The sequence below is a fragment of the Stomoxys calcitrans genome, chromosome 4, assembly GCF_963082655.1.
Source record: "Stomoxys calcitrans chromosome 4, idStoCalc2.1, whole genome shotgun sequence".
NCBI lineage: Eukaryota > Metazoa > Arthropoda > Insecta > Diptera > Muscidae > Stomoxys > Stomoxys calcitrans.
The window spans coordinates 56,102,865-56,123,007 of record NC_081555.1 but is presented as its reverse complement, the minus strand read 5'-3'; the positions used below and the strand labels follow the sequence as shown (position 1 = coordinate 56,123,007).

General features: G+C 41.7%; 1 protein-coding gene across 1 annotated transcript in view; it reads right to left on the bottom strand.

Annotated features, from left to right (window-relative positions):
• Positions 1–488: 488 nt before the first annotated feature.
• The window catches only part of LOC106090305 (uncharacterized), a 29,082-nt gene continuing 9,427 nt past the window's right edge, over positions 489–20,143 (bottom strand). Inside the window, exons 2-11 of the mRNA XM_013256460.2 lie at positions 16,491–16,734; positions 15,923–16,426; positions 15,704–15,848; positions 15,432–15,631; positions 5,664–6,833; positions 5,441–5,596; positions 1,718–1,891; positions 1,413–1,655; positions 1,156–1,356; positions 489–1,078 (exon numbers count right to left, since the gene is read on the bottom strand). Coding sequence (XP_013111914.1) covers positions 672–1,078; positions 1,156–1,356; positions 1,413–1,655; positions 1,718–1,891; positions 5,441–5,596; positions 5,664–6,833; positions 15,432–15,631; positions 15,704–15,848; positions 15,923–16,426; positions 16,491–16,734 — 3,444 coding nt within the window. The 3' untranslated portion in view covers positions 489–671. The remainder of the gene's footprint in view (positions 1,079–1,155; positions 1,357–1,412; positions 1,656–1,717; positions 1,892–5,440; positions 5,597–5,663; positions 6,834–15,431; positions 15,632–15,703; positions 15,849–15,922; positions 16,427–16,490; positions 16,735–20,143) is intronic.

The window sequence follows — 20,143 nt, the reverse complement described above, 5'->3', positions numbered from 1 at the left end:
CGGAATGACGAAATGAAACATTGGTTATATAATTTTAAGATATCGGATGATGGCTGACCCTCCACCTTACGCCAAAAACGCCACCCAAACCCAAAAGAGGACTGATGGGCATAATATGGGCATCAAATGAAAAGTATTGGAGACTGGAAAATGAATATAATTTAAAATTTTGGGTCTAAGTACCCAGCAGGCCGCCCTAACGCAAAATCTCCTCTAAACAGAAATATTCGACGTTCCTATCACTATGGGACTCAAATGAAAAGTATCCGGCAGTAGATTACAAATTTGGCATAAAAAATTAGGTTCAAGTAATGGGAGGTCGCCTCACCCCCAAATAGTCATATCAGCCGACCATGGCTATATAGGATTCAGATGAAAGATATTTGGGAGTAGATTAAAAATATGACATTAAAATTTGCGTTCAAGTCAAGGTGGCTCTATTCCTCCTAAAAATAAGTTAAATTCTAGTTAAATATACAAGTCCGCCCTTTATCAAATTTGAATTTATTTAATTAAAATCGTAGAGGTCTAAGCTTAAATGCTATAACAAAAGATGGCTTAAAACATTGCTTACATTATTCGAGGCTAATGCTACTACATAAATACTACACAAAATAAATGAAAAGAAAAGAAACAAACATAAAGCGAAGCATGAACACTAAGTATTCTCTTCACTTTGCTTTTGATTTATTGGGAGGTAAGTGCTTTCTTAGAATAACCTTTAACTTTGATTGAAGGACCTCACTCTGAGCGGGCAGATTGCCAAGAGCATAAACCCAATTTTTTACTGCCAAATCACTATCGCAGTTGGACATGTTAATATCACTTATGAAACGTTCAGGGAAAACAAATTCAGTTGATGAATTGGCAGGTTTCTCATCATCCACGGACCCATGATTCAATTCGAATGGAGTTTTTATATTCAGCCTGCGGCGGTTTACAGTCTTGACATTGCGCAAAATATTTTCGAAGCGCTTGTAATACTTTTGATTGAGGTGACAACGACTGAGAGAATCCTGTCTCTTAAAGGCGCAGTATTTTCGGCAAGCACGGCGAAATTCTAATAAGCAATCACTTACTGAAAATGAAAATCAAGACACCAAATCATTAGTGTGACTCTAGAGTTTCTGTAAAAATAAAATAACAAGAACCTACCGTCCATATTAAGTTCCCTTGAAACATTTTTCCATGCTTCCAGTTTTTGCATGCAGTCGCCCTTCTCATAGATATGTGGATACTTTTCAACGGCCATCAACAATGTTACCATTTCAACATTTTGCTTAGGTGTAGCATTTACTTGGATATTTGCAAGATAACTCTTGGATGTACAGGGCTTCTGATCTTTTTTACTAGAGTCTGAAAAAAAACGAATTTTATAATTAACTTTCTTAGAATAATCGTAACATCCCCACCATTGGTGCCATAGCGATTATTCATTTCTATGGTGGCACAACGATCGATTTCCTCCATCATTTTATTGCTTACTATATAATAGTAGGGTTCATTCGTGGAATAGCGTGTCTCCACGAGAAATTTCATTTTGGCCAAGACCCTCCACCAATTGATATGCCACTTATTGTCTATGCCAAATTCAATATCTGACATATATTGGCAAAAGACGTTCTTAAAAGCAGTCCATATTGTGCTGATGTCATCTGCAAAGAAATCGAAATGGTTATGCATCGATTTTCACGACACGCCTACCTCGATGACTTACTTATTTTTGGAAATCGTAAACTAATAGTTCTCCAAACACATAAAGCTTCCATTTCCGAAGTCGCGGGTGTATCCTTGGCATTGATTGCCACGTCTCTGTAGAGGACTGGATAGCTTCCGATGCATTCTACCACCTCCGGCAATCGAGGCATAAAATTCAACCATCCGCTTGATTCTAAAAGAAAAAGGAGAATTGTTAAGAATTGCACGGAACTTTGGAACATTGTAGCACAAACCGAAAAATTGTTTTCAAGCCAGCTTAAACTTAAACATGGAAAAACGTGTATGGAATATTTCCACAAATTTACTCAGTTGAGGGACATATGTGCACTTTAGGTACCATATTTCTGCCAAATCAGGCAAAAATTTAAACCCCGTATGGGAGCTATATCAGTTTGTTGTTGGAGGCAGTAATCCCGTCATAGCCTCTTAGGTCACCATGATATCGTAGGTCGATCTTACCACGTATGTCCATCTGCCCGTCCGCCCTCTCAGCCCCTAGAGGGCGCAATTCTTATCCGATTGGGCTGAAATTTTGCCTAAGGGCTTCTTTTATTACCTCTAACATTCTTGTCTAGTATAAGTCAACGATCTCCCGTACTGCCTTAAACATTCTTCTTTACACGTATATGCCGATGATGCACAAATCTATCTAAGCAGTCACAAAACACAAACAACTGCATAATTTCTTTAAAAAATAATGAGGATTGAGAACCGATAAACACCAGGGCTCTTGATAATAGCCCTTTATATCCAAATAAGTTAAATTAAGCAATTTATTTGTCAATCACCATAACCAATTTGTAGATGAAGCTATTAACCTGAGATTGATAATTAATAAATCGCTCACTTGGAATGACCACATAATTGCTGCACCAGGAAAAGTTTTCGGGATGCTTAGAACTCTGTATCAATTTCAATCATTCACACCAAATCATATTCGACTCCTCCTAGCTAAATCATATTTATTGCCTGTTCTCCTACATGGAAGTGAACTTTTTAGTATTTGTGATTCCAGGAGTGCAAGATGACTAGAGACTACTTATAATGCCAATCCATTCTAACCAATCGCCGCTTCAGTGAGGATTCGTTTTTGGGACCACGGCCTTTTTCGATGTATATAAATGACCTCCCAACCCGGCTCACATACTGCTATTCCCACATTTATACTAATGATGTTCAACTCTATATGAGTTTCCCTAAATCTGACTTAAGGCAAGGATTAATGAAGATTTGGACATTATTGCTAACTGGGCTGATGCCAACAGCCGTCATATAAACCCTAAAAAATCAACATGTCTGTTAATTGCAAATCGCTGTCAGAATATAGTTACCGATGACCGAATATCTATTGGCAACCAAAACATCCAGTTTATTGAAAAAGCTAAAAATCTTGGAATAATTATCAATCAAGTAACATGGGCTGATCCTATAACAGCGACCACTGGAAAAACACAGACGTTTGCGCCTAACCAAATTCGTCTACTCTTGGCAAAATCATATTTAATGCCTGTATTCTGTTATGACAGTGAACTGTTTAGCAAGTGTGATTCTAAAAGCAGGAGAAGACTGGAAACGGCACACAATGCCATTATAAGATATGTACACTGTCTACATCGCTATGTCACTTGTCAGCCGCACTTGGAAAGTGTATGTGGAATGAAGTTTGAAAACTTTCTAAATACTAAAAATCTAATGCTACTTTATAAAATCATCTATGAAAAATGTCCGGAGTACCTGTTCCAAAAAAAACAATTTGGCAGAACGCACTGTAGACTATTGATGGTCGCTCCTAGATTTCGCTTTCTTCTATCACAATGGCAATTCTTTATAAATGTGATCCGTCTATGGAACTATTTTTAAGAAACTCCTTTTTATGATGTGTCTCACTAACTCAACTACGATATCCCAAACTAAACAACCAGGTGGGCTTTGCTGTGTACTCTAAAAATCTAGAACTGGGCATGTCGAAAAGGTTACCCGACCACTGCAGTGTGTATCAAGCGGATATCCTTGCAATTAAGGAAGTGGTGGAATGGCTAAGATATAATGTCATTACGACGAAACTATGTGGCCTAATCTAGACTTGAAGAGGTCTACCGCTTTGCTGCCATCGGCTGTCCAGTCATTGTGTCCATCAGACAGGTCACTGTCTAATCGGAAAACATGCTGACAGACTGAAGGTTGCCAGCAACGACTTTTGCGGAAGCTGTAAGGACATCGAAGAAGAAGAGACTATAGAACACCTTCTGTGTGTGTTTTACGCTCTAGCAGTCCGAAGGGGTTTCATTTTTCTGATTTAGCGGATGTGAACATTCGAAAGATATTGGGCTTTTTAAAGCGATCTGGATAGTTCAACGGTAGGAACTAGAAGGCAACTTCCTTCTTCTGTTCCTGTGGTATCATAATAGACGAAAACGTCCAAGTGAGTCTGATGGCAGTCTGCCGCTTAAACCTAACTCAATATATGTTTATATTTTCCACAGTCAATCCTTTTTAATGTTAAATACATAGAATTGTAACATAAATATTGATCTCGTTAATATCTCGCATGATTTAATAAATAAACATCAAACCCTACTAATCCCAGAATCAACGAGCTGAATCTGGAGATAAACAGGGTACTCAAAGAACATAAGCGGAATTTGTGGCTGGAACACTTGGAACAATGTAACTGTAACTCGAACCCCGGTAGAAGGGATGACAGGAGCTCAGTCACTTTTGGCGACGTAACTGTGACTGATTGTTCAACCGTCAATTTATTGTGCATCCCGAGAGTGACAAGGACAGAAGGAGAGTCATTCGTCGACCTGTCTTTGAACACTCTTATACTACCTGATGTCTGGAAGATGGGCAGAGTGATACCGCCACTGAAGACTGGAAAGGACCCGTGTAAGGGGGAGTCGTACAGACCAATCTCTCTTCTCTCACCAGAAGCCAAAACGGAGAATTTCCATTCACCGAGCATCACTTTAGATTTCGAAGACAGTATAGCACAGCAACTGCTTCGCATGCCATCACCGCATACATTTGCCGGTGGAGAATTTCCATTTACCGAGCATCAGCATGTATTTGGAAGACAGTATAGCACAGCAACAGCTTTGCATGCCATCATCGCACACATTTGCCGTGGCTTCAATCTCACCAAGAAATTTTGCATGTAGTGTATGTAAGGTCTGAATACCGATTGTACCTATTGAGCCCGTAAAGGGCGTACATCTTATCTGATTAACCTAAAATGTTGCGCAATAATTTCTGTTATGTCCTCCAACATGCGGACGATTACAAACAAATCGGTTCATAACTTGATATAGCTCCCATATAAAACTCTCTCGATTCGACTTTTTGAGCACCTACAAAAAACAATTCTTTTCCAAAAAAAAAAAAAATCTATGGGATTTATTGCTTGACCTCCTATCAGCCTTTTTCAATTTCTGCTTTTAAAGCCATGTAAGGCAACTTCACAAATCCAACCTATGGAGAAGGGTTTACAAGATTAGTTCCGGCTGCAAGGGTTTAATTGTTTTAAGTAATAGATCATTTGAGGCCAAAGTGGCACAGCATGTCCGCCAATGGCTATGATTTACCCATGAACATTCCATTGTCATACTAAATTAAACACCCGACAAAATTGTATATACTAATTTTAAAACTTCTTAGGAATTTTAAGCATGAATATAATAATTCGGATATTCCATGTCTTAAAAGCGTGGTTTGAGCTCACCTGCATTTTTGTCAAAAACATTGAACAAGTTATACGATACTGTCCAAACTTTTAATGATGTACTGAATGGTTTCATAAGCTCCTTTAATGGTGCAATTTGGGGGAAGTGATTAAAATTCTCCACTAAGAAATTCCAACACGCTCGGCAGATATGAGCTGTAAGAAAAATAAAAACAGGATATAAAAACTACAGGACTCTGTGTAGGTGTGGTGGGTGACTTACGTGGCAATTTAAATTTTGTGGAAATATGCTCCCAATAACTATTAATAAGATTTGGTTGATTGTGCCGCTTATTATGCAACAATGGTATGGCCATTGCTTCCCGTATGAACTTTGCAACAGTGTCCATAGACAAATGATATTTTTCACTAAGCGGGGGACCATGGACAACAAGATGATTTCCAGATTGTGAGGCTATCAGCTCTATCAATATCTCATTGGGATTAAGCAAAGACATAGCACCACTAATTTTTGGCAGAGAAGAGACAGCTGGCGGTACTGGCTGTCCACTCGATGTGATCGTAGAAGAAGCTATTTGCGTGGCATCTGTCTTGGAAGAGGGTTTTTTAGATTCTGATGATGATGAAGTAAGCAGTGCTGCAGAATTCATGGACCCTATTGTGGTCGACTTAATTGCTGTATTTATACACACCATAGGGGACAAGTCAACTTTTGGGGCTGCTGGTGCTTTACCTATGGTAATTTTTGACTGATTATTTGAGATACCCGCTGTTGCATTCACTGCTGACTTTACATTTGTTTGGACACTAGATCCGGTACAATTAGCTTTCGCGTTTGATGGCTTTGAAACAGCAGATAATTGGGTTTGATGGGGTAAAGCATATGGCAATTGAATTGTTGTTGTTGTCGATGTTGATGTTGCTTGTGCTGTTGGCGTGATTAGACTTTGATTCAATACTGAAGCAGGTTTTGGTGGTGATATCACTAGATTTGAATTCATGCCTCCTATGGGTCTGATTTGCAGTGAGCCACTCCCACCGAGAGGCGCTAGAACCTGAGGGGCCAAACTTATAGCCGAAGTTATTTTTGGTAAGGGCCCAGGCACAGATTGTTGAGTAGTTGGGACATTTGTTGACATGGCCTTTGCGGAAGCTGTGCCATTACCATTCGTATTACCAACATTGGTGTTTGTTTTATTCAAGTACTGAAATTTGGATTTTGTAGCTGTATTGCCGTTTTGCACCTCTGTAGTTTGCTTCCCAACTTGCTTAGCTGCCGGTGATTGTTTCGCCAATTCATAAAGTTCAGTGATAATTGTTTCGAAATACCATTTATCGGTTAATTGGTAGTTCTGTTTTCGCATATTCATGAGTTCCCAATAGAAGGAACGCATTATTAACCACGTCGTTTCACATTCACCAGCCGCATTGCCTAAAAGTAAAGGGAAAATATCAGATGTATGAACAGAGACACGGTAAACAAAAGATCCATCCCCTCCCCATCATTCACTGTAATCGACTCTAAATACTAAAAAGTGACCTCGAAAACGGGTTACATACGCATTCGTCGCCCCGTCGCCGGGACATACATCTTGCACGTCGGAATCAATCCTAGCTCTGTGGGAATTGAGGCGGCTGCATCTGCCGGAACGTAATTGAGCCAGAACTACTCTGGTTGGCCGGGGGAGGTCTATTTCTTTGGGTGCAATGGGTGGCGGTCGTTCTCCAAGGACTACATTCACCCGGTAGCCGATTAACGCGTCTGCTACCGTGTCTGCATGAATGTTGTTAAGACTCGCTTGATATGCTGCTTGATCTAGAGGTTCTCTCTTGTAGCGCTGAACTTCACGCTCTAGATCGTGTAGATCTATCCACAAGATGATGATTTGGATGATTTCTGCGATAACAGCCCAAAAGGTATTGCTTAGACAGCATGTAGTTATGTCTTCGCACTGGTAGGATCTTTGTCTCGTGATGGAGGTGGTCCACATGAAACTGAGGAGACAGCCCGTCGCAGTTCGGAGGGCAGCATTCTGACAGAGCTGAATATTATTCCACTGCGTGCCACAAAGTAGACGTGACCACACTGGCGCTGCATAACTTACCACAGACCGGCCAATTGCTTTGTACGTGGTCAACAAGGTTTCTTTGTCTGCACCCCAAGTGCTGCCAGCGAGTGACTTGAGGACCTTGTTTCTACTTTTGACTTCATTGCAGATTGCTGTGGCATGTGGGGAGAAAGTGTAGGAGCTGTCAAATGTGACGCCAAGTATTTTGGGACACTTGATGGTCGGAATCATTTCTCCATCGACCATCACAGTCAGCTCAGTATTCACCTCACGCGTATTTGTAGTGAACAGTGTGGCTGAAGATTTGTTGGCGGATATCTTCAGATTTCTTGCAGCGAAATATGAGGCAAGCTCGTTGAGGTAGACGTTCAACCTATCGCAGATGTCATCAATGGGTGGGGGGCCTGATGCCATGATCGTACAATCGTCCGCATATGATACGATCTCTATGCCGTCTGGAGGGGGTGGGATGGAGGATAGGTAGAGGTTAAACAAACCCGGAGATATCACCCCACCTTGGGGAACTCCCAGTTTCACTCTACGGTGTTTCGACTTCTTATCCCTAAATTCCACAAATGACTGGCGAGCACACAGATAATTCGCGACCCATCGTTTCAGGCCTGACTGGAGGGACGTGTAAGCGATGTCCTCAAATAATTTGGCATGGCTGACCGTGTCGAATGCCTTCGATAGGTCCAGTGCCACGAGGACCGTCCTGGCCTGGGTTGATTGAAGCCACGGCAAATATGTGTGGTGATGGCATGCAAAGCTGTTGTTGTGCTGTGCAGTCTTCGAAATTCATGTTGATGCTCGGCGAATGAAAATTCTCCTACGAGGCTCCGAAGGAGTTATGCCTCAAGCGTCTTTGCCACTGGTGAGAGAAGGGAGATCGGTCTTTAAGACTCCCCCAAACTCGGGTCTTTTCCAGGCTTCAGTAGCGGGATCACTCTGCACATTTTCCAGACATCGGGAACTATAAAAGTGTTCAATGACAGGTTGAGGACAGTGGTAAGGTACTCAACTCCAGGTGAATCCAGATTATTCAGCATCAATGTAGAGATTCCGTCGGGGCCCAACGCCTTGGAAGATTTGGCGCCACGGATGACTTTCGTAACTTCGCCCACGGTAAATTGTGATGGCTGTTCATCGGCTCGGAGACCACGAATACGGCGAATGGCTCTCCTCCTTGCCCTGTCTCTCTCGGGATGCACAATAAATTGACGGTTGAACAACCTGGCGCATCTCTTCGGATCAGTCACGGTTATCTCGCCAAAAGTGACTGAGATCCTGTCGTCCCGTCTACCGGGGTTCGAGAGAGACTTAACAGTGGCCCACAGTTTGCCTGCACCGGTGCCTAAATTACATTGCTCCAAGTGTTCCAGCCACAAATTCCGCTTATGTTCGTTGACTACCCTGTTTATTTCCAGATTCAGCTCGCTGATTCTGGGTTTAGCGGGGTCTATAGCACGAATCCCATCACGCTCGTCTGCGAGTACCACTGCTTGCGCCGGGAAATTGGGTCGCACTTGTGGTATTCGACCGGCTGGTATAAAGCGAGCGGCTGCTGCGTTGATGATGTCTCGGAATTTCCTCTCGGCCACAAGCACATCAGAGGGGGGTGGCAGTTCATTGAAGCGGCGATTGGTATACTCCCTGAAGCCAGTCCAATCGGCCTTCTTATAATTGATAAACGTCCGGCGCTCAGAGGTTATGAAGTCGGGTGGTCGGTCGATGGTGAGAATTATGGGGTGGTGGTCTGACCCCAAAGAGATGACGGCTTGTCAGGATACGTCACTCAGGAGATCAGGAGATGCAATTGATATGTCTGGCGAGCTGCTGCACCTCCTCGTAATCCTAGTGGGGGCATCCTCATTCACCGTGCAAAACGTGGAGCTATCAATCTGCTCTGTCAAAGCTATGCCACGCTGGTCGTTACCTAGGGGAGAATGCCATGACGTGTAATGTGCATTAAAATCCCCTAAAACCAGACGACTATGGCCAGATAGCAACCCACTTATGTCGGGGTTGTAAGCCTGGCCATTAATCGGGACACAGCTACCAACCGTCGGTATATACACGTTGTATATCTCTATCTCGGCAGTACCAGACCTGACTGCTACCCCCATACATTCCATGTATGGGTCACTAGCGTCAAGCGCAGGCGAGATAGGTCTATACTGCACGGAATGGTGTATAACGAAGGCCAATCCTCCACCTCCATTCCTTGAGCGATCCTTACGTAGCACATTGTAACCGTGACAACTGTGCAAGCTGCAGGTGTTGGTCAGCTTTGTCTCCTGGATCGCTGCGACCGATATGCTCTTCCGACTCATAAAATCTACGATCTCATCAATCTTGCCACGCAGTTCGTTGCAGTTTAACTGAAAGAACGATACACTTCCCGGCACTGGCCTCGCAATAGTAGGGCTAGGGTGCTGTCGTTGCATAAATTGCCGTACGGGAGAGGTCGGGGGGGTCACATAGTCCGACGACGAGGACGCCGAAGGCGACAACGGCGACGCTTGTGACCCACTGCTGGCTATGTTCGCACAGCACCTAGCGACATAGCCAGTATGACTATACTCCCGTAGCGAAGTTAGGCCAGAGCAAGAACGGAAATGTACCCACTCCAAGCACCGGTTACACCGGCCGACCGATGATGAAGGCAGTTCTGGCAAACCGAACAGAACCAGGGTCCGGGGTTCTTTTCAATCCCGGCACGGACCAGAAGCGTACGGAGAAGGCACTCCGGGATGTGCCCCTCCCATGACGAAAAAAGACGAACACGTACACTGAGGCGGCAGCCCTTGCCGATGAGGATTCCATCGGGTCAATCCGGTGCGTACAACCGGCTGCCATGGGATTGATCTGTGTTGTGTAATCACGAGAAGCTTAGCTGGGAGCTACCGGGCGCGTCTACAGGTGAAATGTTCCGTACGGGGTAGCTGCAGTCGCGGACAATCACCGGTATGGAGTGGAGAGTCTCAGTGACAGAGCGGGCGGCACCGACTCTTGCTTAAGTACTGAGTGCATATAATATTCCCAGGCAAGTTATTCGCGCCTTTAAATAACCAATGGCCATCAGTTCCCGCGGCGATCGGTCGCATGGCCCGGACGAGCTTACTCACCTATAAGAGCTTGACGAGGAGAGCCAACAACACAACAGATCGGCAGAACACGTACATACATATAAATACTATCAGAATGCATGTCTACGGAGAAAACAGGAACATCTTATCTGCAAAAAGTAGAGGGAAATGGAAAATTGTACCAAAGAATCAAACCGATGTCTTTGGTGCAGACACATTCTCCTGCAGACACAAAGATCTGAAGTCTGGTAACAAATATAGGTAATGTGCTTATGTTATAAGGAGAACAAAACGGGATGGTTTGCCAGCTGAAATATTTAATGCCGGAGGCGACACACTACCTCAGCACACATGTCTCGTACACAGTAAAGGAGACAAGACAGTAGGTGCCAAATACAAAAAAGAAGACAAGACAGTATGGGCCATATACAAAATAAGTATCCTTTCCATCAAATACAAGATACAAACGAGCGTAGCTTCATGTTAGTTACGGTTTAAGTGGTCTGGTAAGTCTACTATCAGACTCACCAAGACGTCTATTGTGATACCACAGGAACGGGAGAATAAAGATGCATTCTAGATCCTACCGTTTAACCATCCAGGTCGCTTTTAAAAGCCCAACATGCGAATGTTCACATCCGTTATTTCAGACAAGTCCTCAAAGAAATGAGAACCCAAAGTTGAACTCATTCTGACTGCCAGTTCGGAACACACAGCAGCAAAATGTTCTGTAGTCTTTTCTACTTCGACGCCCTCACAGCTTCGGCAAAAGTCGTTACTGGCAACTTTCAGTCTGTCAGCATATTTTGCCATCAGACAATGACCTATCATGACGGACACAATGACTGAGACGTCTGTTTTAGCCAATGACAGAAAAGAGGTTGCCCTTTAAAGTTTAGATTAGGCCACATAATTTTTGACATGCTCACAACCCCTCTTTGTGACCATCTATCATTCGTTTGCCTTCGCGCCTGACCCTAAAGATTTATCCTACATTTCGCTAGAAGCATTCCCACCGATTCCTGTTCCCCTGGATATCACTGTGCCCGGCATCCAGAATAGAAAAATGTTCTTCAGGTGAATGTTCAGCTATCTCGTTGCCAGGAAATGCTACCATTGAATATTCCATGACAGCGGGAGAACCCTTTATGCAGTCGACTAGACCGTGAAGGGCCGTTTCCGAGGACTTGCCCTTTCTATAGAATGTTGTCGCCGAGACAGGCGATCTCCAAGGATCTTTTCCCTAAGATATGTTTCTATCAACCTCACTAGAGTCTACAGCATAAAAGATAATAGAATAATAGGACGAAAATATTTCGTCTTATTGTGGTAAGGTTTTTCCTGCTTTCGGAATGAAAATGACCTTTGTGTCCCTCCATCCCACAGGTATATAGGACATGTTGAAACTAGCAGAGTATATCTCCCTTAGCCAATGAGCCAGTCTTTTGGACACAGCTTGTAATTCAACCGGTGATACATCATCAGAGCCTGGGGACTTAAAGGTGTCAAAACTTTCTATCGCCCAAAGGATTTTCGACTCAGACACCATTTCTCCAATAACCTCCGACGAATGGATACCAGTGACAACCTCTTATAACGCCACGCTGTCCACCCAGAAGCCTTAAGATAGATCATGTAGATCTACCTTAAGGCTTCTGGGCGGTGGATATCTATCCACAAGATGATGATTCGGTGATATACATTAGCATTACTACAAGGAGCCAATTTTCCCTGCAGAAGCTGCCTCAACCATCAATGAAACCTACTCATTTCAAGGCTCGGCACGGAATAACTGTGAGCTCCACACAGGCTGGAAGATTGAGGTCCCATCTGTGTGGTATTCATTGCTGTCACAGGTTGCGGATAGTGGAATGCTCTAAATGGAGACGCTGCAACAGCAGTCGCGGACAATCAGCGGTGTCGAGCGGAGAGTCTCAGTGAGAGGCCGGGCGGCACCGGCTTTACACAAATACTGAGTGCCTATGATTCTCGATATGACAAGGTGTTATTGGCGCCTTTAAATAACCAATGGCAACCCTGCACCTGCGGCGATCGGTCCTTTGAACCACCACCCACCTACAGGAGCTTGACGAGGATCGCCGCCTCCACATGAAAATGTGGCTGCAACAACAACATTAATTTCAAAACTGGCTACTACTGAATCTTCAGTACTTAGCGACGGAAGAAAAACAAAACTTTCAGACTACTCTTTGCAAGAATACAGGCTCTGTGTCTCCCGGTACCCTGAGTAGTTCAAATTCATGAATTCTTACTCCAAGAACCATTCCTTCACACAACCATGGGCCCTGAATAAGAACCACGTCAAACCCTCCTGCCGTCAGAAGGACCTTTAGTGCCGTCGAAGTGGCCTTACAATGGCTTAATTGTAAATTGCAAATTTATTTGCAGAAACCGGACTATACTCAGGATTCAGAATTTCCATCACTGTTGCGTTAGATTCGACTTCTTAGACCGCCAGGAGTTCATCCTCACAAGAACCGTTCGATCCATGTTACTATAGTTCACCATAGTTCTTTTGGGCATGGGATGGTGACCGCAGTCCTGAGTGTAGTGCAGTTTCCAAATGTAGCCGTGTAGCCTTTGGTGTAGGCTGTTCAGCGAATCTCCGAGCCCAATTAAGGAAGTCTGCCTTTATCGGTGAGAGTATGCCGATGGCCTAGGCAAATTATAGCTTTTGGGTCTTTGGAGGCTCTATCTAGTTCTGTCGGTCCACTGGAAGAGGACGCAGATCATCAACCTCCTAATGGATAACACTATCGTAGCTATCCTTGAGTGACTTAAAAATTGTCTCCGAAAATAACTTCCTATTATACAGAAAATTCTTTCAGAACGAAATAAAAATACGTCCGGCCCACTCAATGGTTCAAACAAGAATACTTTAGAAAACTTTGATTAAAATGTTGTCCTTAAAAAAATAATTTCGAGGGGGTCGGGCCCTGGCTGAAGTTTTGCTGAGCGAAAGTTATGCTGAAATGTTTTTAGAAAAAATTTCATTAAAATTTAGCCTTTAGTAAGAATTTCATTAAAATTGTTGTCCTTAAGAAAAATAATTTTGAGGCCGCCCTGGTCTGAGTTAAATTTTGTATTTATAGAATACAACAAAAATAAAATTTTGTCGCTAAAGAAAATTTTACTGAAAATTTGTATTTAGAATAAATGTAATCTATTTTTTTTTTCTCTTCAGACAAAATTATTTTTGGTGGGCAAGGGGTTCGGTTCCAAAAATACAAAACTTCGGTTAAACCAGCAAATATTAAAGCTTCTACTATCCGAACAAGAATAACCGAGAGAACGGTTTATATAGGAACTATATGAAGTTATAAACTGATTTGAGTCGCACTTGGCACAGTTGTTGAAAGTCATAAAACAACATCGCATACAAAATTTCAGCCAAATTGCAGCTTGTAAGGACTCAAGAAGTCAAATCGGCAGATTGGCTTATATGGGAGCTATACCAGGTTATGGACCGATTCGGACCGTACATAGCACAGTTGTGGGAAGTCATAACAGAACACTATCTACAAGATTTTAGCCTAATCGAACAAATTTTGCGGCTTCCTGGAGCTCAAGAAGTCAAATCGGGAGATCGGTTTATATGGGAGCTTTATCAGGTTATAGACCGATTTGGACCGTACTTAACACAGATATTGAAAGTTATAACAGAATACTATGTGTAAATTTTAAGCTAAATCGGACAAAAATTCCGGCTTGTAAGGACTCAAGAAGTCAAATCGGCAGATTGGTTTATATGGGAGCTATACCAGGTTATAGACCGATTCGGACCCTACATGGCACAGTTCAGTTGTTGGAAGTTAAACAGAAAACTATCTACAAAATTTTAGCCAAATCGTACAATTTTGTGGCTTCCTGGGGCTCAAGAAGTCAAATCGGGAGATCGGTTTATATGGGAGCTTTATCAGGTTATAGACCGATTTGGGCCGTACTTGGCGCAGTTGTTGGAAATAAAAACAGAATACCATCTGCAAAATTTTGGCCAAGTCGGACAAAAATTGCTGCATTCAGGAGCTCAAGAAGCCAAATCTGAAGATCGGTTGATATGGGAGCTATATCTAAATCTGAACCGATATATTGCATTTGCTATCCCCAACAACCAACAATCAATAAAAGGTATCTGTGTAAGCGGTTAGCTTTACGCGTTACGTAGGCCACCGTAGCGCAGAAGTTAGTATGTCCGCATATGACGCTGAACGCCTGGGTTCGAATCCTGGCGAGATCATCAGAAAAAAAATTTCAACGACTATGCCGGCACGCCGTTCGGACTCGGCTATAAAAAGGAGGCCGACAGACGGGAGGACATTGCTAGATCGACCCAGAATGTCGAGACGAACAAGAATATATATACTTTATGGGAACTTAGATGAATATTTTGAGGTCTTACAAACAGATTGACTAGATTAGTATACCCCCATCTTATGGTGGTAGGTATAAAAATATTTGAAAAGGTTCTATCATCATCTTTACAATGGGTTGGCTAAAGCCAATGTCGATAATCAAACTAATTTTATGGGTCGATTATGGATGGCAACCCAACTCCAGTTGACAGAATTTTCATTTTTGTATTGAGTTACGTACTTTTTTACAAATTTCTTAGTAGCTGAACTTTAAAAATACTGATAATGAATGAAATTAACAATCGACGTCGATAATCAAACTAATTTTAATTTCACTAGTGAACACAAAGTACCTGAGCCTTTATGATGGATGCTAGATGAACATAACTCAACCTATGACTCTTGTGACATCTATCATTGAACCGCCAACAAACTTTTTTTACCATTTTCTATTTCATTTGCCATAGCTTTTATGTAATGCTACAAACATTGCAATTACCTTTCATTTTAGAAATATCAGCCCACAATGAGAAAAACTGCTTAGTTTTTTCGGAGTTCGTCAATAGTGAATCTGTTACGAAGACAACATCCGGCAACTTTTTCATTCGAACAATTAAATTGTAGATTTCTTTAAAGTAATCGATTGGTTCGCACCATGATTTCTTCAAGTAGAAAGAATTTTTGTAGACAGTGTTAGGGCTGAAAGTACAGATGATATAAATAAAATTCAAAATTCAAAAAATGTAAATTCGGCGGGCCCAGGATACATACTTAGCCAAAATGTAAGGTTCAAAGAATTCCAATTCTTTTTGCAATTCCGTTTGATATTTTGCAACATCGGAATTTTGGTTGTTTCTTGAAATTTCCCATTCAAATCGAGTAGTCATTAAAATCCAACATTTCATTAATTTGGTGGCTATTTTTTTGAAAAAAATTAAAACGCTTTATAATCGTTAAGTAAAAAACTACTTTGGTTTGTTCTATATTAACCTTTATCGCCTATAGATATGGCTATAGAATTCCAGACGTAACTCTTTCGTGAATAATCCGCAAAGTCTGTCCTTGAGCTGTCATACAGCTCAGGATATTTCTTAATCTGTGCTACTAGAACTCGCATTTCTTTCGTTACTTTAAATACGTTGTCCGCGTGCTTGGCATCATCGTCTTCATCGATAACAATCAATTCGACGGGTTGTTCAACCAAGATCAAGTCATCATCCACACTAATTGGCTGAGTGGCGGGAAGATCGGGAGGATCGACTGCTTCCGATGCTATTTCCATTACATCTGATTCCGGTTCGATGATATCATAAGGAATGGAGCAGGATTTTCTAATATCCATAAATCGGAATAGAAAAACTAGTTCCGATTCCAGATTCATAGAGGGTCTGGAGCTCTTCTTCTTCGTTTTGCTGATATAGTATTTACGTAAACGCCTCACAAAGCATTGGTATTTGTAGCGCAAATCGATCCATGTCGATTTGCATGTTTCAACTGCAAAAGAGTTATAAAATATTACGGAGTTGCACGGACAAAATACATCTTTATGGGTACGTACCGTCCGATTTTAACGTTTTGCCAATTTCCTGCCAAACGATCTCCTTTTTGTCGATGTTCGAGAATGACTTGTGCCTATTATCATAGAGAATGCGATGTTGTCGCACTTGTCTTATCAAACGTTTCTCAAAATTTCTCGTTCCTTTTTTCTCCCCTGTTCCATTATTTGTCGCTAGGGGGTCACTTTCTACATCAATTGATTCAACACTGCCAGCATTGTCGTCGTCCAAAACTATGCACTCCATCTAAAATAAGGAATGGAAGCTGAATTGATTAAATGGAATATAATAACTTATATATAAAAATCAACTTGTGTTTGTTTTTAGGTTTGTATGTTTGTGTGTTCCTTATAGACTCAGAAACGGTTGAACCGATTTTTTGAAATTTTCACAGTTTGTGCATAATGACCCCGTGGTGAAAATAGGGTACTACATTTTTGATATTTGAAGGCGGGCGGACCCTCCCTCTTACACTAATTTTCAGAAACGACAGATCTCGGAGATGGTTGGTGCGATTCAAGCGAAATTTTGTGTGCTCTCATATAGGGTACGATATGAAAAATAAAATAAAAATTTGGTATCCAAATTTCGGATGGGGTACCTAGGGGGCTGCCCCACCCTAAAACCTACCAAACATATATTTAGACCAATCACGACAATATGGGACTCAAATGAAAGGTATTTAGGATAAGAAAACGTATCTGATATCCAATTGTCGGACCAAGTGCTAGGGAGATCACCCCAAGCCCTAAATTGGACATATTTATGGCAATATGGCACTCAAATGAAAGATTTTTGCGAGCAAAATACGAATCTGATATCCAAATGGGGGACCACGTTTCTGGGGGTCCACCCCTTTCCCAAAACACCCCCCAAACAGGACTTATTTACTGACAATGGGAATATGGGGCTTAAATAAAAGGTATTTGAATGTAGAATACGAATCTGATATCCAAATATGGGACCAAGTGTTTGGGGGGCCGCCTCTCACCAAAAACATCCCCCAAAGGGCCAAAGGGGACATATTTACGACCATAGCAATATGGGGCTCATATGAAAGGTCTTTGGGAGTAAAGCACGAATTCAATATCAATATTCGGGAAAAGTGGCTATGGGGTCACCCCACCCCCACAACACCACCCAAATAGGAAGTATTTTCTGACTATTGCAATATGAGGTTCAAATAAGAGGGTTTTTAAAGTGGAACACGAATCCGATATATATTTTCAAGGCCAACTCACTGATCCCATCCCCCAAAGCACCCCCAAGCCGGTCATGTTTGTCGACTATGGAAATATGGGGCTTAAATTAAAGGTATGTTGGAGTAGACCACGTATCTGATATCAATATTAGGAGCCAACTGTCTAGCGGACGTCCCACCAACATTAAAACCTCCAAATAGGACGTATTTGCTCACCAAGACAATTTGAGTCTTAAAGAGAGTGGAACTAAATATTAATACTTTTTAGAGCCAATACCCCAAACCGGACATACTTGCTGACTTTTGCAAAAAGGAGTTTAAATGAGATTACAAAACGAATTTGATATCCAATTTTGAGGGGAATGGCAATATGGGGTTCAAATAAATGATAAATAGATATATGAGATATATATATATTTGATATATTTTCAGGGCTTAGAATTTGGGGGACCACCCCAATCCGCAAAACACCCCTAAATCGGGCATATTTACCGACCATGACAATGTGGGGCTTAAATGAAAGGTATTGGGGGGTAGAGTAAGAATTGATACCCATCTTCGGGACCAATTTTCTGGGGTTCTACCCCTTTCTCAAAATACCCCACAAAAAAGCAATTTTTTACTGACCATCGCAATATGGGTCTCAAATAAAGGTCTCGGGTCAGCTGGTTTCATATATAAATTAATTCTTGAAAAAAGTAAAATTTTTAATAAGACAAAAGTATATAATAAAGTACAGTGATTTATGTGATACTTTGATGCGTTAGTAAATATGAATGAGGTGTCTGCCTTCTATGGCAGGGCAGTGGCACTTGGCATACTTGGCTTCCAGCATGATGACAAAACCTGAATTACAATGGCCAGTCAGAACGCTATCATTCTTCCGCAGCATTAAGATAAGTGTACAGAGCCTCCGTCAGCCTGCCATTCATAGCATGACTTTCCTCGTATATGGTTAATCTGACCGGATACCAGCTCATGGATTTAAATTCCATGTATACCAGCCAAACACTCCCTGCGGAAAAACGACATCGAGGTCATTATACCCCACAGCCCCTGGCAGAATAGAAGAGTGCCTCGAACTTCCTCAGCTCCGATATAAACCAATCCAAGATTTGTGTTCTACATGGAAGCCTAAATTTAAAATCGGTTTTGTCGCATTTTTCTCTTGAGTTAAACTGTGAGTGTATTCGCAAGTTGTTATCATACAATGTGGTGAGTAATTTTATAGTGAGGCAAAATTTTATCGTGATTAGGAACTTTTATTCAGTTACGGTTATGCGCCAGCCTTTTTGAAGTATTTCCTATGAAGTTATTAAAAATCGGAATTGGCTATAGGCCTGCTATTTGGTCTGATTCTGCCGCCTCAAATCCTACAAAGCAAGGGTTGATGTCAATGTGCTGGATGTGTGTCCCGAGATCTGGAACCACACGACACCTGTTAAACTGCCCAGCCAGACCCAGATCCCTCTGGACATGCCCCACTTTTGTCGCATTATTCGTGGATCTGGGTATTCAACAGTATCAAGCATATGAAAGGTAGAACACATCGCACTATTGCAACAACAACAACCACTATCTAAGAAGCATTTTCATCAATAAAAATTTTAATATTTCTCTAAAGCTGAGTATCATGTTCAGCTTTTCAAGCGTAATACTGTCAAACTCCATATAAAAAAGTCGGCAAAACGTTGGCTAACAATGGGCGGAAAAGTAGTACTCAGCTTATATTGAGGAGAATGAGAAAAAAATCGAAATGGCAACACTTTAAGCCATAGCTGGCTTCATTTTTATGCGTTTTATTGGTTTCAATGGTTGGTTTTTTGAAATAAAGAAAACAATAAGTGAAAATAAAAAAACGTGTTTCGTATGGAAAGAAAAACATTTATAGCTGTCAAATTCTGCTCGCGGAAAAATTAAAAATGTCGGCGACTATTCCGAAAGCAGAATGGAATATCAACCCTATCGCCACATTTTCTTTCTAATTTTTGGTGAATATAACATAATATAACATTGTTTAAGAAAATAAAAGCATAAACACTACAGGTAGCTGACATAACATTTTTTAGTGATTCAAATGAGAAAAATGTATGGAAGTAATACAAATTTCAGAATCCATTCACTTTTGCTCGATATGGCGATATTTTCCCTTAACTATTGCTTAAAGTCGGCCAAAGAACGAGTTGCAAGCTGCACGACTGTAATCTGCAGGTATTTTGGTCCACTGCAGTAAGATGCGCATTAATGCTGTCATATTTATTTTGAGTCCTAACTTTGCTCTCTAAAGTGACCCAAACAAAAAAAAGTCCATCGTATTGCTATTTGGTGGATTGGTCAGACGAAATAAAGCGCGCAATATGATTTTTTACTTTTTTGTTTTGCTTTGTGCAACGGTTCCAAGGCTTTTTGGTACGTCCATGATCTATGACCGAAATGTTTGCGAGCCCACGGCTC